The sequence below is a fragment of the Desmodus rotundus genome, chromosome 3, assembly GCF_022682495.2.
Source record: "Desmodus rotundus isolate HL8 chromosome 3, HLdesRot8A.1, whole genome shotgun sequence".
NCBI lineage: Eukaryota > Metazoa > Chordata > Mammalia > Chiroptera > Phyllostomidae > Desmodus > Desmodus rotundus.
In genome coordinates, this window is record NC_071389.1 from 106,531,454 (window position 1) to 106,555,237 (window position 23,784).

General features: G+C 43.9%; 1 protein-coding gene across 2 annotated transcripts in view; it reads right to left on the reverse strand.

Annotated features, from left to right (window-relative positions):
- The window catches only part of MTUS2 (microtubule associated scaffold protein 2), a 578,493-nt gene that overhangs the window by 16,148 nt on the left and 538,561 nt on the right, over window positions 1–23,784 (reverse strand). For both annotated transcript variants that reach the window (XM_024551026.4, XM_024551027.4), the window contains 3 exons: window positions 9,466–9,680; window positions 2,702–2,807; window positions 253–326 (listed from right to left, as the gene is read on the reverse strand). In XM_024551026.4, the coding sequence (XP_024406794.2) occupies window positions 253–326; window positions 2,702–2,807; window positions 9,466–9,680 (395 nt within the window). The remainder of the gene's footprint in view (window positions 1–252; window positions 327–2,701; window positions 2,808–9,465; window positions 9,681–23,784) is intronic.

Consider the following 23,784-nt stretch of genomic DNA (forward strand, 5'->3'; position numbering starts at 1 on the left):
CCTGTGGCACTCACTGACGGGATTACGCACTTGGTGCAAGCATGCATTACCTTTTGTGGGTGTCTGTCACTGTTTGTGGCACAACTTTCTGAGTAGACAGCAAATGCCTTAGGACAAGGAGAACGTCCCATCTCCCTCTATGCTCCAGTGCTCAGTATGGGGTCCAGCACATAGCAGGTGCTGGATACGTGTTTGTGGACAGGGCTAACGGTGGTGCCATTAGCTTGACACCAGAGTTAAGGAGATATTAACCTGTAAGGACAGCCGCAGCTTTTCAAAATTGTCTTCCAATTCTTTCTTTTCAAGCTCATGGGTAGACATCAGTTCTGGAGAGAAGACAGCAGATTGTTAAGTTGGTATTTCTTCTGAAAGGGATCAAACAAGACTGTCTTGCCAGGCTAAATGAGAGACTTGGGTGAATAAGGGACACTGGTATGCTGCAGGCTTGAGGCTAAAGGGACTGCTCCAGTACTTTGGAATTGCATGTGGTGTTATTTAGAAGAGAAAGAAAGAGGAAGGCCATAAGGAGAAAGAGAGAGAAAAAGAGGGAACGAGGGGAAAAATGAGAGAGAAGCAAGTTGAGTGCATACACATACACAGGCACACACTCATTTCTACACCCTGCTTTCCCACCATCCTGGCCAAGTCAGAGTCTCCATCCACAGTCTTCAAATCTCCAAGTTCTTCTCATGGTAAAACAACTGCGTGATCCATGTGAAGTCTCTTTCTCCTTCCCCTCCCAGGACCACTCTTTCTTTCCACCACAAAGCAGCCCTCGGGGCTGAAGGAGGGAGCTCTCAGGGAGAGGGAGCCCAGGCAGCCCCCTGCAGCCCGGCCTGCCCGAGGACGATGGGTGAACCGGGCCAGTGCTGCTTGTGCCGGGCCTCTGAGCCACACTCAGGAAGCCACAGACCTCCAGGATGTGCTTGAGCAAGGACCTGGGGTGAAGACAGTCAGACAGAAGGGAGGACTAATTGCATTGATTCCCCTCAGAGAGTGTGGAACCATTGTACCGTGTGCAAAGTGGCATTCCAGCAATATTTGCAAGTTAGGCAGAAAGGGAGGCCACGTAAGACTTATTAAGCAAATGGATTCAATTTTCCTCCAGATGGGAACAGTCTTATTAGCTGGGTAAAGCCCATCTCATTCTGGCTACACAAGCACTTTGTTTGCATGTTATAAACAGAGAGAGGAGAGGTCTCATTAATCAGCGTGGGTCACACGCGCTTTGGACAGGAGAGTGCTAGAGGCCAACAATGATCATTCTGGCCGGCCAGAGCTGCAATTCACAGGATCTTTGTGGTTTACATTGATCCAAATCTTTGAACTAATGATGCTGAAGGTCTCTAAGAAATCCAGTCATTTGAGCTGCATTTACATTTGAAAAAGAAGTTTGTGCTGATTTCATTAACATAAAGCCATGTAGTCCTCCGTCTACCTGCCTCTGTCTAAATGGTTAGTTGTAATAGCCACTGAGGATAATAATGTCCTGACCATACTAATGAATTTCTTGCTACTATTATATATATGTTACCATGAATCTATACACATTTTAAATAAAGCCTTACTTTTGTTATTCATTCTCTTCATGTTTCATTATGTCTTTTTTAATGTCCCTCTATTTGTTGTGATTTCACAGCAAAATTACCTTACAGCCAATTAATTATGTGTGAAAATGTGTGTGGCAAGAATGCTGTGGCAAAGCTATCTGCGGCAAAGATGTGAAAACACCTACAACAGGGAACTGGTACCCTCGTGGGAGACGCGCCGCCCGGGATGTTTTTTCGGGTGCTAACGCTCCCAGAGGGCAGGGCTGGAGCTTTGAGGAGGCTCCATCTGAGGACTGATTACTGCACAGTGGGCTCTGCGTCCACAGAGAACATTTAAAAATAATAAAACACTGACATGAATTCTTAAAATCTTTAAATGTATTAATTTCAAGTTTATTAACCTATTGTTAAATTTCTGGCTGGGGGAAAAGTGAGGGGAGAAAAAACTGAAAAATAAGTTGTATATGTAGTATAAATGCATGTTAAAACTGTAAAAACTTCTTTCACAAAGCCAAAATCTTAGCAGTATTTAGTAAGTGTTGCTGTTGTTGCTATCACCTGCATAGAACCCTAAGTACCCAAAGATAATTTAAAGTTGCCAAAAATATAAACAGAAAGATCCAGAGACCACCTTAGCCCTCGGTGATGTGGTCTGTGGGTTCAAGGTGTGTACCCAGGTCCAGTGCACTGCTGCTGTGGTCTGGGCAGCACCCTGAGTGTGGGAAGGGTGCGCCCCGGGGACTGACATTCAATTTCATAAGGCCAAGACAAAGCCCAACTTTCATGCCTACTTCAGAGTAGTGGTTCTTAAGCGTGGCTACCCACCAGACTCCCCTCGGGAGCTTTATCAAATCTTGATGCGCAGCTGCACGGGAGCCCTGGAGTGGGCCCTAGGCTGGCACCAGCCTCCTGTTACAGCGCCACAGGTTCAAACATCCAGGTGAGGCTGAGAGTAACTGCCTCAGAGGAAAGAAGTGGCACGGGGATCCTGGCTTTCCATCCTTCCTGTCCACAGCAAGCAACAGAGAGGACACACTAGGAAGGACAGGAAGGAAGAAAGGAAAGTGGAACAGAGAGCAGGAGGTGCTCTAGCATCTGCAGCAGGAAGGTTGGGCTCGCATGGCCCCACACACATCTGGGATGGCAGCTACCTTGGACCTTGTGGTCGTGGTCATCCTGCAGGATTGCGATGGTCACTGTGTGGTTATTTTCCATCTCTAGGAGGGCAGCCTCATGGCTGGCGGTGATATCTTCTACCTGCGGAAGAGCCACAGTTACAGCTAGGCAGAGCTGGGATGAGTGGCAGTGATATCCTCATTGCTTAGAGAACAGAGAGGGAATTTAACGAGTAGAAAGGTCAGTGGTCCAAAATGTCAAGGACAAGTCATTCTAGAGATCACAGCTGCCCTCCTCTGTGTGCCAAGGCAGCAGAGCCAGGATTTGGTGGTGATGTGGCAGCCCCTGGCATCAGGTTATCCCAATGTGGGGTGGCTGCCTGAGCCCTCTCTTTACCATCCCGGGCTTGGCTTTGGACCATCCATTCCCCACTCCCACTCCTTCCCCTCATACCAGTCAGTCTGTGGGGTGATAAGGAAAAGAAGTAGGACCTCCCTTCTAGATGGTCTGTCTGTTTCCCAGTAGCAGGTGGAGGCACAGCGCACAAGATAAATGGGAAGGAACAGTTACTAAGCCACCTGCTGTCAGCTACTCCATTTAACACTCCCAGCAACACTCTAAAATAAATATTTATGCCCATCTTACAGGAAACTGAGGCTTAGAGAGGTTTGAAACGTTTCGCTCAAGGCCTAGCAAGGGGCAGAGCCAGCAGTTGGCCCAGGTCTGTGTGACTCCAAAGGCGAAGCTCCCTCCAACACACCCCTGCTGTCTTCCCAGCAAGGCCACACCTAGTGCCTCAGGAGCCTCTCATCACGGTCAAGGCAGCAGCAGACCTGTGTGCTCACTGCACCTGCTTCCTAGCCATTTGCTTGCAGTGTGGGCTTCCCGCCCAGCAATGTGAGCCTGGTCCTGGCTGGGGCTGCTGTGTGTCTGGCTGTAGGTCATTTCCAGTAGTTTAATCACAAGTAGCACAGCCAGTCCAGGATTTTTTATTTTCATCCTTCCTGGTCTCTGCCCCAGCCCCTACCATGTGTACTCTTCTTGGTATTTTGTTGTTGTGGCTATTGCTTTAACTTCAAATGTATGACTTAGAGGAATAATTGCATACAAAGACCTCTCCCTGCACTAGCAAACCAGAACAGTGTTTTCCAAATTCTTTGTCAGTGACCATTGCAAAAAATGCTCTTGTACATTGTAATGCAGCACTCACACAAAACCAAAGTGTTGCAAAACAATACTTTTCCCTCCTACTTGCAATATTCTGGTTAATTTTTATTGTGTTTATTTCAAAATGCAGGTAGGCTTACTCATGTTTCAAAACCTGGCATTTGGAAAAGCACAGCAGCAGGAAATGTGTCCAGGTCCCTAAGCGTCTTGGTGCACCAGTTAACACGTATTACATCCAGATGGTAATATTCAGCCGCTGCTTAGGGGTCTTTTGTTTCTCGGGGGGCAATTCACAGGCTGACCTTTCATCTGAAGAGGAAGGGCTCTCCAAAGGAAAGGAAGCCCACTCGTGGAGTGGATGCGTGGAGTATTTTTATTTTAACATGGGGCAGATTTCCATTCTGGATACTATAATTGCATGAAAAATTTGCCTAACTTTTCTCTCCTAAGATAAATGAGAACTTGATGCATGAAGACAGAAACATCACTGGCAAAACCAACAATGAACTCCACAGCGTCAGGAAAGCTGCGTCACAATTTTAAAGTGAATGTGACATGCAGTGATTCATTTTTATTTACTGGTCATTCTTGATTAAATAGTGTTTTACTCAAGGCTCAGAACTGTGACTCCATTCAGCAGAAAGGCTGATTACCACAGTATATAACTGTCCAATTTCTGCTTATATGAGGTTTTTATAAAACCTTTGTCTGAAGCATTTCAGTCTCTTAAAAAATAAATCACTGGTTTAAAAAATGAAACTGTATTTTCTTTCTGCTTCATTACTGATGTCAGTTGAGCCGAGAGCACCCTGCCTGTAGACACAGGTACCCACACAGCATATGGGTGTTTGTTACCCCTTTCAGTCTAAAGAAAACTCTTTGATCAATCCTTGGTGGGACCCTAATTTATTAGGCTCTTACACAAATTGCCATGTTCCAGAAGAGTCTCGTGTGTCCCTGGTGGTGAAGACTCTCTGGCTGGCAGCCCTACATCACATCTGCAGCTGGAACTTACAGCTTTCTGCTTTGCTGGGAGGCAGGTCTTTGATTTAGTGGTGGTGCAATACCATGCCCAATGTATTAAGCACAATGGAAGGATATGATCTCTCTGTTACAGCCCCTCAGAGGTGCTCTTATGAGTGAAATACTGACCCCCTAACTCTGAAAGGCCAGATGCAATATGAGGAAACCAATGTCAGCCAAAGAGCCATAACTTGGGCACAAGAATCCTTACTCTTCAGTTATTAAAGTTTCTATACAGCTTTATGGTTTTTAAAGAATGTTCCCACTGTGGGGAAGTGGCCGTCTACTATTGGCCGTCCTCTTGCCTGTCACACATAGTATCACTCCCCATGACTACTCCTCCTTTGGCTTCTTTCCAGAGCACAGCCTCACACTCTCAGCCCCAGGAGACCCTGACGCCTTCTGCAGGCATTTAAGGGGATTCAAACAAGCTGACTGAAGGGAAACACCAACCAGATCATTTGATTCATTGTCAGGCCAGGGTAAACTTAGGCTGGGTGAAGCATCCTTCTCTTGGGGCCCCTTTCCACCACTGCTGGACCAGCCTCCCTCCTCCTCCTGCAGGAAGACAGAGGTGTGGGCTGCACCATGGAGGAGTCTGTCACTGTGCCCAACCGGCTCCATCAGTGGAAAAGCAGCTGTTCCTGCAGCAGGCTCCACTCCCATAGGGCCTTTTGGTTCAGCTGGCCTCAGCAACAGCAGAGCAAAAGGTCAGAAAGCCACCCTCTCAGATGGGTAAGATACAGCTGTGGGCTTCCTTCACTCAGCCATCTGCAAAATGCAATTATCTGAGGCTTCGGCAATTCACTGAGAGACAGCTTACATTTAGAATGAAGATGCATGCGCTTTATATCCTCTCAGTTTTACTCATTAACCCAAACCAGCTTAAACTCCCACTTACCCCCCTCCCAGACACATACCCTATCTGGTGGGATAGATGGAGCCGCCCATGTTTACTCTCTGCAGGGCTCCCTCACTGACTGTCCTTTCCTTCCCCTCCATGCCTGCTCCCAGAGTGGGCAGCCAGGCATCCCAGAGCACCCAGTCCCACTTCGTCGCATTCCAGGATGTACCTTCTGCCCCCTCCACAGCCCGCCACACAGAGCAGGACGGTGTTCGCAGAGGCCCCCACCTTCCCACAGTGCCTCCGCCCCGGGGACTGAGACTGTGGGCTGTGCCGGGCGGGGCTCTGGTGCTGGGAGACTGGGGGTCCCCAGGACTCCTTCTGTTTGATTAGAGGGAGTGTGGTTTCTGTTGGTGGCAGCTGTGCGCCAGTCATGCAGGAGGACTAAGGAGCTGCAACGCAAGATGATGAACAGATTGTCTCTGTGCTCTCTGATGAAAAGCGGGATGCGGAGCCTGCCAGTTAGTCTGTAAGGGTGATTACCTTCAGGAAGGGGAGAAAGATGTTCTGAATATGAGACAAAGCAAATGTGAATGCCCAAGGAGGAGCAGTGCTGCCCCTGGAGGGGGAGGCACCTCTGCTCAGACTTTACTGAGCAGAGTCTACAGTGACTTCAGGGCTAGGAAGACAAGGCCAAAGGGTCCTTGGAGGAATGGGGTCTAAGGCCACAAGTGCGATCGCTGAACATCAGGCTCTGTGGCTGACTATCTTCCGGGAACAGCCAAAGGCAGCCCAGATAGGAGAACTGGAAGGCACTGTGTTTGGGCAAAAAGGGAAAAGCCTGTGCATTCAGTGAGAATCTGTTTCGTGTGCTTTGAAATCGGGAAGTTCTGGCAATTTGGCTTCTATGAATGCAGAGTTAGCTATGGCATGAGTGCCGATTCTGATTAAACATTTTATAGTTATACTCTTGAAATAAAAGTCAGACCCTATCTTTAAAGGCACTTAAGGAGGCCAGAGAGCCGGGCCACGCCTCCTGCTTATTCACCAGGACTGAAGAGCAAGGCTCTGAGTCTGGGGGCACTGCAGTTGTAGGCCGGATGCTTGGCCCTGTTAGTGCTTCTCATTCAATTAGTGTGGGGTGAGAATGAGGAGGGGTGTTTTGCCACAAGTTCTCCAAGTGATTCCCGTGTGTGGGCAGAGGGAGACAGTCTTTGTCCCTCCAGGTGAACGAACCGCTGGATTAGTCATGAGGGAGACCCTGCACCACAGTCAGGTCGCCTGTGGTGCACGAGCTCCTGATCTGAGTAAAGCCCGCATGCCGGTGCGTGTGGGACTGGTGCGTGAGGTGAGGAGAGGCCAGCTGGTTAACTTGACTTTTAAGCTCAGAGAGCATAACTTCTGACAGAGATGTCACTATCCGTAAAGTCAGCATTGCCACGTGCAACTGTCCCTGTTAAGGAAACCCAAGTGTGGAGAGTCCGCAGACCATTCCAGTCTCCATTGCAGCCCTGCACTTGAGCCTCCTCCTGCACTAAGCAGATGAGCACTGATGCTACTGGAAATTGAACTGCAGCTGCTATACCCTCCCTTTTCTCCCTCACTGCCTATGCCCTCTGCCTCAGGCCATCAGCCAATGTTCAGCAGCTGGGGCAAAATCAGGGACCTGAATAATCCACAGATTTAAATCACCCACTCCCCAAACCAATGGATATCAATAGGCAAGGTTTACTCAGACCCAAAGCACTCAGATGTTCTAACATTAAGTGTTCCCTATCCTCACAGCTAGATGTAAACTCTCAATCCCTAAACATGTATCTATGCTTCTCACCCAGTGTCAGAGTTTCTTAAGAACTTCCTCAGAACCTCCCCTGGCTGCCACCAGAGGCATGGACCAAGCAAGCCCATGGTTTATAAATCTTGGCATCTCTCGCAGGGCTCTGACACAGTGCCTTCTTTACAGCGAGCATTCCCTAAATGTTCTTGGCATAGGTGAATGGATAAATAAATGAATCACTTTAGATGTCATAAAGGACCAGGAAGAACAGAACTCAGAACCCTCATAAGACACAGCCCTTTTTTTAAGTAAGCATAAGTAGCTTCTGTAACTCATTCTCAACATCAGGGCCTTCTTTCCTTTGATGCTGCTGTGTCCCAGCTTAAAGGCAGGTGAGAGCTCATCTCCCAGCTGTGCTTCTGTACTGACAATGCTGAGGGGGCATCCTGTCCCAGCCACACCCCACAGGTGGAAGGCTCTGCCCAGCAGTGGCCTCAGCTCTGTGGTTTCCCTACATGGTACCTGCACAGGAGCCTCCACTCAGAGGGTCCCTCAAAGCACGTTCTCCTGCTTCTCCTTGAGCTTAGGAGGCAAGATGCTACAAGTTCAATTTCTGACATTAGCATCAGTGGTAACTTTAGCTGTAACTTCATCTGTTTCCTGGTCTCTAAGTGTGAACAACTTCAAGCAGGCAAATATATCTGGTTTCCACAGGCTCTAGAAAAGAAGATGCTAAATAAAATAAAATGAATCAGATAAGAGATTTCTCACTACCACAACAGTTCTTATTATTACTCTGAAATTCTCCTTGTGTCTCCCTTGGATTCACAAGCCTCTGAGGACCATCACCATCCAGGGCATCTATTTGGAAGCATTCCAAGGAGAACAGCCCAAATGTTCATCATTGTGAAGGGCCACCCAGCACTATTGTGAGATTTAGAGGGCTCTTTGCAAAGGCCAGCTTCCCTTAGGAATATCATAAACAAACCACGAGAAACAATACAGTTCTTAGAAGTCGGGTACTAAGGCCTTGGGGACTTGGAAAAAGGAGAAAAGAAAAGAACAGAACTAGTTTTCATGAAAGCAGAGTCACCTTTGGCTCTTACCTGTTGTCACCTGACAGGCTCCCTGGTGATTATTCTCAATTTCTTCCAGATGAATTCTCTCTCTAGTAAGACTTCTGGGCTAGCTAGTGCCACTCATGCTTTCATTCAGCAAGTACAGACTGACGGACTACTCTGGGCATTGACATTCAGGTACCAAAATTCTAGCTGTAAGCCTGGAGACAACTCCAACTCCATGCTTGAGAGCACAGCTCTGCAGCAGATTGTGTTCAACCCTGGCATTTCCATGAGCAGCTCTGGGAATTCTCACAAGTTACTTAACCTTCAGGTTTCAGTTTTGTCTTGTGTAATTGGGGTTAATAATGATACATACCTTGCAGGGTGATTGTGAGGATTTAATGAGTTACTACATGTACAGGGTTAACAGCAGTGCCTGGTGCTCAAGTACTAAACATTTGTTTGCCTTATCATCACCCCCCTCATGAGATATGCAGGTGATAAATAGGATACAAAAGTAAAAATTGTAATACATTAGATAGTGGTAAGTGTTGAGGAAAAACCATTGCAGGAAGGGAACGCGAAGAGTGTGTATGTGGTAGGGGGAGGAGCTGTAATTGGAGATGGGAAAAGCTTCACTGAGAACTGGACTTTTGAGAAAAGTCTGGAAGGGAGGGAGAGAGGGAGCCATGAAGTGTCTAGAGCATTCCAGGCAGGAAGTGGGAGCATGCCTGCAGGACAAGGAGAAGGAGGTCAGAGGGGCTAGAGGGGAGGAAAAGAGGCAACAAAGGAAAGAAATGAGGTCGGAGAGGGAACTTTGCAAGAAGTCCACCTAGGAAGAGGACTTCTGGCTCAGGTAGCGCTGCTCCCCGCCACCTTCCCCCTGCATGGCCCAATACAGAGGCAGAGTACAGAGCCCACACTGACCTGCTCCTGATGCTGACGCTGGATCCGCAGCAGCTGGGCGTTTTGTTCCTCCTGAAGCCGCGTCACCTCCGCCTGGAACTGCAGCTGCAGCCGGCCCTGAAGGTCCTGGAGCTCGGCCTGCTGCTGCCAGCCCAATTTCCTCACCTCATCCTCAAACCTCCTCTCCAGCTCCTCCTTCTCCTTCTGTAGTTTCTCACACTTGGCTGTGTTGAAGGCTGGGGACAGAACAGCATCTTTGTAATACTGGGGAGGAGACACCAAAAGGCTTGAACACCCACAGGAAGGGCATCAATGTTAACGTCATAATGGGGAAAAGACCCTCTTGCGTTGGGAGAGCCTCACAGTTTGTAAAGGGTCTTCCCTTCTACCGCTATGAGCACTGAGGGGAAGCCAAAGTTCACCTGGTGTGCAAAGAGCTGTGAAGGCAAATTTGAGCTTCCTGACCTCCAGCCCCATGGCCCTGCCATGAGAGCAGGGCTCCCGTGAGGAGCCCAGGGGCCACAAGCATCAAAAATTTTGGGTGTTTGTTCAGCAGGCACTCTTCCAGTCTCACCCTGGGTGGGTCAAAGCCCCTGGGGCAGCAGCCCACGATGTAAACTTTTCACAGTGTCCTTTGCGAGTCCTCTACCTGTCAGGGCTTGAGATCTGTGTACTTCTGGGAGCTGAGATGAGACAGGGAAGGCACCAGGTTGGAGGCTGTTCTAACTGGACAGTCACAGAAATAGTATGCATTTCCTGTCAGGGGCCTGAGGCTGCACAGTAACCATGCAATATCCCCTTGCATAGGCATGCCACTCTGTCCCTGTCCTGGTTTGTTTTCCAGGCCACCAGAGGGGATGAGCCAATGACAGCAGCTCACTGATCCACCTCCCTATGTGTGCCTCCCTCTGCTAGGCTGTGGGCAAGAGTGGACTGATTCTGTTTGCAAGATCTCTTTCTCAACTGCAACGTACTTCCATGAAGGAGAAAAGCATCTTGACAATCTACTATGTTTGGTTGAGTGATGCTGATTACACACACACGGCACAGATGTCAGGTACAAGCACACATCATCTATGGTCCCCAGGGACGAGTGCTGCCATGCTCTCTGCTCTGTGCACACACTGGGAGACCTCGTCACTGACTTTAAAATAGAGTGCGCAGATATATGGTTGGTTCATGATAATCCACACCCTAGAGGTGCTTGGTTATGATTAGAAATATACATCCAAGGTAGTTGGACAGCCTTTGAAACACCCTGATCAGAAGTCGTACCCTAAAATAGGTTTCAAAACAAAGGCCATAAAAAGAGACCCAGAAGGACACTTCATAATACTCAAAGGAAGAATCCATAAAGAAGACATAAACATTGTAAACATATATACACCCAACATAGGAGCACCCAAATATATAAGGAAAATCTTGGAGAACTTCAAGAAAGATATTGACAGCAACACACTTATAGTAGGGGATTTTAACACTCTACTGTCAAGAATGGATAGATCTTCCAAACAAATTATCAATAAGGATATTGTGGCACTGAACAATGCCCTAGATCAAATGGACCTAACCAATATATAGAGAAGCTTTCACGCCAAATAAGCAAAATACACATTCTTTTCAAATGCACATGGAACATTTTCAAAAATAAACCACATGATATGACATAAAACTGGCCTCAGCAAATTCAAGAAAATTGAAATCATATCAAACATTTTCTCAGACCACAAGAGCTTGAAACTAGAAACCAACCTTAAGGAAAAAGCTCAAAAACATTCAAATTCATGGAGACTGAATAGCATTCCATTAAAAAAATGAATGGGTTAAGAATGATATCAAGGAAGAAATAAAAAAGTTTCCGGAAACAAATGAAAATGAACTCACAACAGTCCAAAACCTGTGGGACACAGCAAAGGCAGTCCTGAGAGGGAAGTTAATACCAATACAGGCCTACCTAAAAAAATATAGAAACATTTCAAATAATCAACCTAACCCTACATCTATAAGAACTGGAGGAACAACAACAAAGCCCAGAGTGAGTAGAAGGAAGGAAATAATCAAGATCAGAGCAGCATTAAATGGCATAGAAACTAAGAAAACAATCTAAAGGATCAATAAATCTAGGAGCTGGTTCTTTGAAAAGATAAACAAAATCGACAAGCCTTTAACCAGACTCATCAAGTAAAACAGAGAGCAGACCCAAATAAATAAACAGAAATGAAAGAGAAGAAATTACATCTGATACCATAGAAACACAAAGGATTGTAAGAAATTACTACAAAGAACTATATGCCAAGAAATTTGAAAACTTGGGTGAAAGGACAAATTTCTATAAACATATAATCTTCCAAAACTGAATCAAGAAGAAGCAGAAAACCTGAACAGACCAATAACAGCTGGTGAAATCGAAGCAGTCATCAAAAAACTCCCAACACACAAAAGCCCTGGACTGGAAGGTTTCACAGGATAATTTTACAAAACATTTAAGGAAGAGCTAATGCTTATCCTTCCTAAACTATTCCAAAAAATCCAAGAAGAGGGAAGACTCCTAAACTCATTTTATGAGGTCAGCAATATCCTAATCCCAAAACCAGATAAAGACACAGCAAAGAAAGAAAACTACAGGCCAATATTGCTGATGAACATAGACGCTAAAATCCTCAACAAAATATTGGTAAACCAGATCCAGCCATACATTAAAAAGATCATACACCATGATCAAGTGGAATTCATCCCAGGGACACAATGGTGGTACAATATGTGCAAATAAATAAACTTAATACATCAGATAAACAAAAGGAAAGACAAAAATCACATGATCATATCAATAGATGTGGAAAAAGCATTTGATAAGGTACAGCATCCATTAATGATAAAAATGCTCAGCAAAGTGGGAATAGAGGGAGCATTCCTCAACATAATAAAGGCCAAAGACGAGAGACCTACAGTCAACATCATACTCAACAGGCAAAAAATAAGAGCTTTTCCACTAAGATCAGGAATAAGACAAGGGTGTCCACTTTTACCACTTTTATTTGACATAGTATTGGAAGTTCTAGCCACAGCAATCAGACAAGAAAGAGAATTAAAAGGTAACCAAATTGGAAAGGAGGAAGTAAAACTGTCATCGTTTGTAGATGACATGATAGTGTACATAGAAAACCCTATAGACTTCACCAAAAAACTATTTGATGTAATAAGTGAGTTTGGCAAAACAGTGGGATACAAAGTCAATACTCAGAAATTGAAGGCATTTTTGTACACCAACAACAAAATATCAGAAACAGAAATCAGGAAAAAATTCTATTTGCTATAGCAACAAGAAAAATAAAGTACCTAGGAATAAACCTAACCAAGGAGGTAAAACACCTGTACTCAGAAAACTACACAACACTGAAGAAAGAAATAAAGGAAGATATAAATAATTGGAAGCATATACTATGTTCATGGATTGGAAGACTTAACATCATCAAACTATCTCAAAGCAATTTATAGATTCAATGCAATCCCTATGAAAATACCAATGACATATTTCGCAAATATAGAACAAACATTTCAAAAATTTATATGGACCATGAATGACCCTGAATAGCCTCAGCAATTTTGAGAAAGAAGAACAAAGTAAGAGGGATCATAATACCTGATATCAAACTATATTACAAGTATACTGTAATCAGAACAGTCTGGTACTGGCATAAGAACAGACACATAGATCAATGGGACAGATTACAGAGTTCAGAAATAAACCCATGTCTCTATGGTCAATTAATTTTGACAAAGGGGACAGGAGCATAAAATGGAGTAAAAATAGCCTCTTCAACAGATGGTGTTGGGAGATCTGGACAGATACATGCAAAAAAATGAAACTCAACCGACTTATACCATACACGAAAATAAAATCGATGAATAAAAGACTTAAATATAAGTCATGACACCATATAAACCCTAGAGAACATGGGCAGGAAAATTTCAGATATCCCACACAACGATATTTTCACTGATATGTCTGTCCCTAGAGTAAGAGACATAAGGGTAAGAATAAACACATGGGACTATGTCAAATTAAAAAGCTTCTGCACAGCTAAAGAAAACATCAACAAAGTGAAACGGGAACCAACCGTATGTGAAAATATATTTGCAAATGATACCTCAGACAAGGGTTTGATCTCCAAAATATATAAAGAACTCACACTATTCCACACCAGGAAGACAAACAACACAATTTAAAAATGGGCAAAGGACCTGAACAGACACTTCTCCAAGGAGGAAATACAGAGGGCACAGAGACATATGAAAAGATTCTGAGCATCAGTAGCCATCAGAGAGATGACAATTAAAACCACAATGAGATATACCTCACACTGGTCAGAATGGCCATCATAAGCAAATCAAGAAACAAAAAGTGCTGGTGAGGTTGTGGAGAAAATAGAATCCTACTGCATTGTTGGTGGGAATGCAGACTGGTGTAGCCACTGTGGAAAAGAGTATGGAATTTCCTCAGAAAACTAAAAATGGAACTGCCTTTTGTCCCAGCAATTCCACTGCTGGGATTATACCCTAAGAATCCTGAAACACTAATTCAAAAGAACCTATGCACCCCAATGTTTACAGCAGCACAGTTTACAATAGCCAAGTGCTGGAAACAGCCTAAGTGCCCATCAGCAAATGAGTGGATCCAAAAACTCTGGTACACTTACACAACGGAATACTACACAGCAGAGAGAAAGAAGGAACTCCTACCTTTTGCGACAGCATGGATGGAACTGGAGAGCATTATGCTAAGTGAAATAATCCAGCCATTGAAAGACAAATACCATATGATCTCACCTATAGGTGAAACCTAATCAACAAAACAAACAAGCAAGATAGAACCAGAGACATGGAAATAAAGAATAAACTGACAGTGACCAGAGGGTGGGGAGGAGGACAACGGAGAAAAGAAGGGGAAGGATCGTCAAGGAACAGGTACAAAGGACCCATGGACAAAGACAATGGGGGGAGGATTGAATGTGGGAGGTAGGGTTGGGTAGGGCAGGGGAGAGTAAAGTGGGAAAATGGGGACAAATGTAATAAAACAACAATTTAGAAAAATAAAATTAAATCAAAAAAAGAATATTAATGTGCAAAAAAAAAAAAAAGTCCTGTCCTAATGACGAGCTAAGTCAAAGTCTTCTTTGCCACATTTGGCTCCAAAAGAGTTGGTTAATTAGCACAAGGGATGTTTCAAATTATTTTCCCCCTGGTGAAATGAGGTGTGGGTTGGATGGATAGACACTTTGCCCTGTGTGGACAGCGTAACAGCCTAACACTGTCCCCAGTGGCCTTTTTGGTCAATGCTCCAGTGTTCCATGTCCCAACCTTGTGTGAGGGATTCTGGTACACAGTCTGGCAAAGTTCTTAGCAGGATCTGCCACTGTAATCAGTGTGAATCGAGGGGCTGGTTGGTGAGTACTGCCCTCACCAAGGGGTAGCCAATAAGAAGAGGCAATGCCTGCTGAGAATTTCAAAGCCATAACCACAACGACTTCAAAAGCACTCTGCTTCTTATAGCCCTCTATGACAGCAATGCTAAAGAATGTTGGTGAAAAATACTTCTTAAAAAGTTGTTTGTTGGTCTAAATTCTAAACAATTGCTACAATTACTATTAAGGTTTTTAGCAGTAATTTTTGTATTTAAAAAAAACTACAGAGAAAAGTTAGAAGTATGGTACAAGGACATTATTGTACAAATGAGTTCTTACCCCTGCACCATTTGAGAGCAAGATGCTGACCTGTTGTCCCATCAACCCCAAATTCCTTAGTATATATTCCCTACCAACAAGGACATTTTCCTACATTAATTACAATACAGTCATTAACGTCAGGGAGTCAGCCTCAACCCAACAGCACCACCCAATGCTCAGATCTGGTTAAGTCTCACCAATTGTCCCAATAACGTCTTTTGCAGAAAAAGGACCCAGTTCCGAATCACAAGTTGCATTTAGCTGTCCTGTCTCCTTATTCTCCTTTTATCGGGGACCATTCCTCAGCCTTTCCTTGAATTTCAGGTTCTAGACACTATAAAAAATGACAGGTCAATTATTTTATAGCAGTGGTCCCTAGCCTTTTTGGCACCAGGGAGCAGTTTCATGGAAGACAATTTTTCCATGGATGGGGATGGATGGGATGGTTTCAGGATAATTCAAGTGCGTTACATTCAAGCTCACCTCCTGCTGTACAGCCCAGACTGGTACTGGTCTGTGGCCTGGAGGTTGGGGACCCCTGTTTTATAGGATATCTCTCAATTTGGTGTGTCTGATGTTTCCTCATTATTAGATTCAGGTCATGCATGTTCGGCAGAAATGTCAAAGAAGTTATGCTGTGCGTGCTCTTCTCATTTGAATATTAATAAATTTGAATGATCTTTAAAATGGAAGTTTCTTCAATTGTTTATGTCAGGAAAATCATGCTTAAATAATCATCATTTTTGCAAGATGGTACTGAAAATGATGTTGTGGTATAGAAGAGAGAGTGTTACAAATGGTCTAGCTTGGTTATCAAATGTGTTAGGTAAACTGCTGAATACAGACATTATTGTCACATCTTTTAGGTGAGGGGCAGATTGCTGGACTGCACTGGGCTTCCCACCATGGGTAGCATAACGGCATTTTGCTGGCTTGCTAATAAATGCAAACATGACTAGCAGAGTCAGGCTAAGTCTCTCTGGTACTTGGTGGGGAGGTCGTGGTGGGGGATGTCAGCATCCTTCCCTCCCTCTGACCACTGGAGGCTGCAGTCCCTACAAAAAGAACCCAACAGGAACTAATGGCCAAAGTGGCCATGGTGGCAGAGGTATGGCATGCTTGTAGTTCTGGCTTTTCTCAAAGACTATCCAACTAGGGAAAGTTCCTAGAGATTTCAGCAGGGACTTTAGCAAGGGAAAAGTGCTACCAGGATCCATAGATGTGGGTGTGCGCATATATATAAAAGATGGCATGACCCTCATGTCCCACCCTCCATATTCACCCTCTCCCTCCCCAAATGACTTTTTTTGTTTCCCTGGATGAAAAAAGTCCTTAAATGGAAAGTTTTGCTGATGTGGAAGAGGTGAAACAAAAAATGGCAGAAGCACCAAAAGGCATCAAAATCGATGAGTTTGATTGAAAAACTGTTCTGAGCAGTGGAAAAAAACGTCTCAATAGGTGTATTGCATCAAATGGAGAGTACTTTGAAGGTGACTGAAGCTTAACATGTAAGAATAAATATACAATTTTTTATAAATAAATGCTGTTTTGGGGGGTCCCCCCTCATATATGTACTGGCTTATCCTGGTGCAACTGGACTGTAATACAATAGAACAAAGTCCATTAAAAATAGTGATTGATAAAGAGAGACAAAGTCGAATTGAGGCAAATGGAGGAGGAGTAATTTCAGCTAACTGGGGGAAGGCAGAGAGTCCTTGTACAGACAACAGACAGGGGCAACACCAGGTAATCACTGGGCAGCCCCAGGTGATGAGCCCCAGGGAAGGTTTCTGGGTGTACAGGGCCTTTTCAGAGGACACTTTTGTTTTTGTAATTCGAGTGAACTTCACAGTGACCTTCGCCCCAGGTATCATGCACTGGTAGATGGGATCAAAATAAAGCAATGGCAGCACTATATCTGCTTGTATGTTCACAGGTCTGCAGTGCAGTGCCCAGAGAGGAGACACGGATGGCCAAGACACATGAGAACAGATGGTCAGCTCCATTCATGATCAAGTACATGGAAACGGGAGCAAGACATATTTTTATCTAAAATACTGATAAAAATGAAATATTCTGATAATTCAGAGGGGTATCAGGAATCTGGCATCAATGAGCCATTCAATGAACCACAAACTGCTTCGAAGGGCATGATGTCTTTAAAAACTTACACGATGCGGGGAGGGAGGAGAGGGGGTGGAGGGACCGAGCAAAGAGGAAAAAGGGCTCATGGACATGGACAACACAGGGGTGGTTGCTGGCGGGGGAGGGGGTATAAGGGGACTAAATGGTAATGGAAATAATACAATAAAAAATTTAAATGATAGGGGTGTTGGCATGAGGGGGTGACAGCTAAATAGTATGAGGTTTCTTTTTGGGGGGCAACGAAAATGTTCTAGAATAAACTGTAAGGACAGTTGCACAGATCTGTGAACCTGTGAACACACTAAGAACCACTGAGCTGTGCACTTTAACTGGGTAAATTGTATGTAGTATGTGAATTGTACTTTACAGTCTTTACAAAAAAAGAAAAGAAGATTTAAAAAATAACGTGATAGGAAAAATGCCTTAAAGGATAAATTTAGATGTTCCTATAGAAGGAACGGTCATATTATGATTTAAAACTGCACAACAATGGGGAAAATATATGATGGCCAAATAAAACAAAAAGGAATACCCCACCACTGTGCTGTTTTGCACACACGTCACATGGAATCTTACATGGAACAAAACAGGCAAAAAGGTTAAAAAAATGAACAGAAGCAAATCTGTTACACTGGAGAAAAAAATTAAATGACACAGAAGTTTCAACCCAACAATTTCACAAGTGCACACAAAAATTTGGTTAAGGGTTACTACAGTGTGATTTGCTTTAGGGAAATATTGGGGAACTAGTTAAATAAATTGTAATAAATCCAATGTACAGGGGTGGGCAAAGTAGGTTTACAGCTATAATACAAATAATGATAATACAAAAATAAACCATGTGTTTCATGTACTCACTTTTGCCAACCCTGTATATTTAGGACAAATCCTATATACAATGCTATGGGAAACCAGTTAAAAAAAAAAAAAAAGGAAATGTTTTTGTGCTGTCATGGAATGATATATTGTTTTTGTTTTTTTAAATATATTTTATCAATTGTGCTATTACAGTTGTCCCATTTCCACCCCTTCACGCCACTCCATCCTGTACACCCCCTCCCTCCCACATCCCCCCTCTATAGTTCATGTCCATGGGTCATACTTATAAGTTCTTTGGTTTCTACATTTCCTGTACTATTCTTACCCTCCCCCTCTCTATTTTCTACCTACCATTTATGCTACTTATTCTCTGTACCTTTTCCCTCTCTCTCCCCCCCACCGACTCCCCTATTGATAACCCTCCTCGTGATCTCCATTTTTGTGGTTCTGTTCCTGTTCTAGTTGTTTGCTTATGTTTTTGTTTTAGGTGTGGTTGTTAATGACTGTGAGTTTGCTGTCATTTTTACTGTTCATATTTTTCATCTTCTTTTTCTTAGATAAATCTCTTTAACATTTCCTATAATAAGGGCTTGGTGATGATGAACTCCTGGAACTTGACCTTATCTGAGAAGCACTTTATCTGTCCTTCCATTCTAAATGAAAGTTTTGCTGGATACAGTAATCTTGGATGTAGGTCCTTGCCTTTCATGACTTGGAATACTTCTTGCCAGTCTCTTCTTGCCTGTAAGGTCTCTTTGGAGAAATCAGCTGACAGTCTTATGGGAACTCCTTTGTAGGTAACTGTGTCCTTTTCTCTTGCTGCTTCTAAGATTCTCTCCTTCTGTTTCATCTTGGGGAATGTAATGATGATGTGCCTTGGTGTGTTCCTCCTTGGGTCCAGCTTCTTTGGGACTCTCTGAGCTTCCTGGACTTCCTGGAAGTCTATTTCCTTTGCCAGATTAGGGAAGTTCTCCTTCATTATTTGTTCAAATAAATTTTGAATTTGTTGCTCTTCCTTTTCTCCTTCTGGTACCCTTATAATTTGGATGTTGGAACATTTAAAGATGTCCTGGAGGTTCCTAAGCCTCTCCTCACTTTTTTTGAATTCTTGCTTCTTCATTCTTTTCTGATTGAATGTTTCTTTCTTCCTTTTGGTCCACACCATTGATTTGAGTTCCAGTTTCCTTCCCATCACTACTGGCTCCCTGTACATTTTCCTTTGTTTATCTTAGCATAGCTTTCATTTTCTCATCTAATTTGTGACCAAATTCAACCAATTTTGTGAGCTTCCTGATGACCAGTGTTTTGAACTGTGCATCTGATAAGTTGGCTATCTCTTCATTGCTTAGTTGTATTTTTTCTGGAGCTTTGATCTGTTCTTTCATTTGGGCCTTTTTTTTTTTTTGGTCTTGGCGCGCCTGTTATGTAAAGGGGTGGAACCTTAGGTGTTCACCAGGGTGGGGTAATGCTCGTCACTGCACCGTGACACTGTACATGGGGGAGGGGCCAAGAGGGAGCAATGGTGCTTGCTCCACTCTCCACCAGATTTCAATCACTCCGCTACCCACAATCAAATTGGGCTCTTCTGGTGCTGCTTCCCAAGTGGGTGGGCTTGTGCATGCTCTAGGACCCTGTGGGTTTCTCCAAGGAACTCTCCTGTGAGGCTGGGAGTTTCTCCTGCTGCCTCAACCCCCACAGATGTTTTCAATCAGTGGTTTGAGGCTTTATTTCTGCACCCTGGAACTCTGGGTTGTGAGGTCTGTCACCTGGACCACGAGCTGCTGCCTTGCCAGCCAGCTACATTTTTGCCCATCCTGCTCCACAATCTGCCACTTCGCTGGGTCCGCCAGCTGCCACATTGCTGTGAGACCTCTCTACCTGGCTGCCCATCTCCGCCCCTCCTACCAGTCTGGATGAATGTTTCTACGTTATCTCCTTGGTTGTCGGATTTCCATACAGTTCGATTTTCTGTCATTTCTGGTTGTTTCTTGTTTTTATAATGTTGTTGTCCTTTTAGTTGTGTGGGGAAGCACAGTGTGTCTACCTACACCTCCATCTTGGCTGGAAGTCCAGAATGATATATTGTTAAACTAAAAAGGCAAGATGCAGAAATAGTATGCTTACATAATTCTATTTGTAATGGAAACGTATCTATATTTCTGTCTCTCCTCTGTCAGAGGCTTGTGTGCCTAAGTTACAGGATTCAGTGTCCAGTAAATGCCTGCAAATAGATGTACCTAACAAAATTCTACTGCTGGCTTGCAAGCATTATGAGTAAAAACATGTGTAAATTACTACCATAATTAAGGAGAAGACGGGGTTTGGAAAGGTTATGGTGTTCGGTGGTCCGAGACGCCATGCCTCCCCTCTCTTACCTGTGCTTTTACTCATGTGAGTGGCAGGACAATTAATGGGCATGGCACTCTGGGGGCTTGGAGACCATCGGTTCGAGCTGCCCCGGAATGCACTGCTGCCTTCAATAAATCAGGAGCAGCAGAGCTGATTTTTTCTGTCTATCCTCTCGTCTCGGGTAAATATTAAAAAATGTATCTATTCAGATATTTTGCAGACAGAGATGAGTGGAAGCTAATGTAATAATAGTAGACAACACCTGGAATCTTTCATTTTTTCTTTATTTCTATTCATGTGAAAACATTTGGTCCTTTACCATGAGAGGCCAATACCACAATAACAAATTCCTAGAACCCAAAATGCTGAGAAAATAATATCTAAAGTAACAGGATTGTGATCGATGAAGAAAATGTAACATTTCCAATTCATGAGCATGAGTTTGGAAAGCAAAAACAGAATTAGAATCTGTTGTATACATTAAATAATTGAGCATATATATGTACATTTGTATGAATATTCACAGTGTGTATATATGTTAAAGTACATAAAATATTATTACAGCTGTATTTAGAACACCTTCAGACGTATTACACGTAACACGTTGCTACCAATCTACCACTCTATGAGTGTCAAGCTCGAGGATGGATTCTGGTCCTTGGCACAGTGCCAGACAGTAATTGCTACAGAGCTGTTTGGAAAGCAGGCTCAATTTCAACAACAGTTCATAAATCAAGTGAAAGGGAAAAAAATTCAGTGAATAACATCAAGTTTCTTTAAACAGACACTCCAAATGTCTGGTGAATAATTACAACTTTTTATTGGTTTACCAATAAGGTAGCAAATTTGGTGGTTAATAGCACTAGACTTAGACTGGAGAGAAGCATCTGACCCTCCAGCTCACAGATAAAAGCATAAGAAATGATATTATCTTGATTTTTATGTCCCAGAGTGTGCTTTAGATATAACACTTATAAAACAAATAATTTAAATGTGATGACATGATATTGTGCATAACTAAGTGGTACTGTTATAATAGTCACTCATAAGAGCTGAATTGTGCCCCCCTGCCTCTGGAATTCCTATGCTGAAGTGCTAACCCCCAGGACCTTTGGAGAGGACTTTTACAGAGGTAATTAAGTTAAAATGAGGTTGTTAGGGTGGATCCTAATCCAATATGACTGGCATCCTCATAAGTAGAGATGAGGACACAGGTACCTAGAGACAGAAGAAGATGTGAGGACACAGGGAGAACACGGCCATCTACACACCAAGGAGAGAGGCCTCAGGAGAAACCAACCCAGCCGACAAGTTGATGTCAGATTTTAGTCTCTGGGATTGTGAGAAAATAAATTTGTGTTGTCTCAGCCTCCCACACACAGCCTGTGGTCTGGTCACTGTTGTTACATACTGATGACAGCAGATCTCACAAGTAGGTAAGCGATTAAATTATTTCTTTGGGAGATGGAAGTAAATAAAGGACAATACTTTCACGGAAAAAAAATAACTTAAAAAATTACCCATTATCTCACTGAACAAAGAAAAATGGAATTTCCAATTGCATAATCCCTTCTTAGCTGTTGAAATCATGTGAATTCTTTATACTCTGCTAGGAATTTCCCATGTCTTCCTACCCAACATTTTGATGCCTACCTTATACTCTTGTGTTGATGCACCATAATTTATGTGTCCCTGTACTGGACATCTAGTCTGTGTTACTTATATATTGTTTTGTTTATTGTTTTTCATTAGGCTATGTTGCTAGGTGTTAAAGATTATTATCTTTAGGCTGAGGGTTTTCTTTCTTTTTTTTTTTTGGTTTTTGTTTTTTGATGCCAGGGATCCTGTAACAGATTGGCTGCCTGAAAGTGCCCTCTAGTGGCAATGTCTTTGTCCAAACTTGGCAGAGCTCAGTGACATGCAGGAGGTGAACAGGGTCAGTCTCATGAACACGCTACCTGGGATCCAAGCCACACTGACCCCTGCGGCCTTATTCTTTGCTTTTCTTTCCTTAAGACTCTTTTTTTTTTTGATGAAAATGTCAAGAAGGAAGAGATAAAAAGTGGACGATGAAGGGATCACGGACCAAGAGTAGAAATGGGAGTGAAAGGCTGCCTCAGCAGGTCCACTCAGCACCTCCAGGGCCCTGTGACCGAATGGGAACTTGCACTACAAAAACAACAGCTTGCATTGATAGTGCTTCCTGAGTGCCAACCACCTGGCACACCTTGCCCACCTAGACAGGTATTGTCACCCGCTGTTGCCACCCTCCTAGGTGTCTAGTAGGTAGCTTAGTCTCCATTTGCAAGGAGCAGACGGAGCTGAGAAAGGGTAACTAACTGATCGAAGGCCACCGGGGAGTGGGCCAGGCCCTATAGGCCCAGGCTCCTCCCTGTTCTCCATGATGTTACTGTGGAATATTCCTCTGGTCCACAGTGCCCAGGGAGGGCCTTTCTGGGAGTTGTCAATTAGTACGAAAAATAGGAAATTCAAGACTGCTTCATTTTGTAACTTTAGTGATTAATGACAAGATTCCATTTCCCATGGTTCATATGCTATGGTCTATTTTATAAAAGTGTCGAAGTCTTAAAAGCTTGAGACCTGGGAAGAGGCTAGTCATTAAACTGCCTGCCGTGACATGGGGGCAGACTGACAGGTGTGTTTTGCTCCCTGCAGGTGCGTAAATGGCTTGTGCAGGGACACGAGATGTGGCTGCGGGAAGATAAAGAGCCTTTTCTAGCTGCTAGGAGTTCTGAATGATGCATCACGAAACAGGAAGATTTCTTACCATGGTCGTGTTAGAAGTACACTGATATCTTATTTCCCTGTGGGTCAGACTTTGGAAACACAGCTCCCAAAATGGATGACTGTATATAGGAGGTGTCAAGGTCCCCCAAAACATGTCATAATGTGTAGCACTGAAGGCCCAACCCTGACCACTGACTACTTCATGTAAGGGTGATATTAAATACCTCACTGTACAGCAAATCCCAAATATCAGCGTTTGCAGATAACAGGGATTAGAAGAGGTAGAGGGGGAGAAGGAGTGGAAGTCCAGCAAGGGATGTGGCCAGGTGACCTGGAAAGGAAGGGAGACAAGGGCAGAACCAGGAAGGCCAGGCAGGTGGTTGCAGCCTGGTCCCTGGGCCTGGCCTCTGTTCCAGGCTCGCCAGCACCCTGGGGGCATTTTCTCACCTGTGAAAGGAGGAGGCTGGGGGCACTGCTATGGGCTGATCTGTGTTCACCCTAAATTCATATGCTGCATCGAACTCCCCTGCACCTCAGAATGTAACCATGTTTTGAG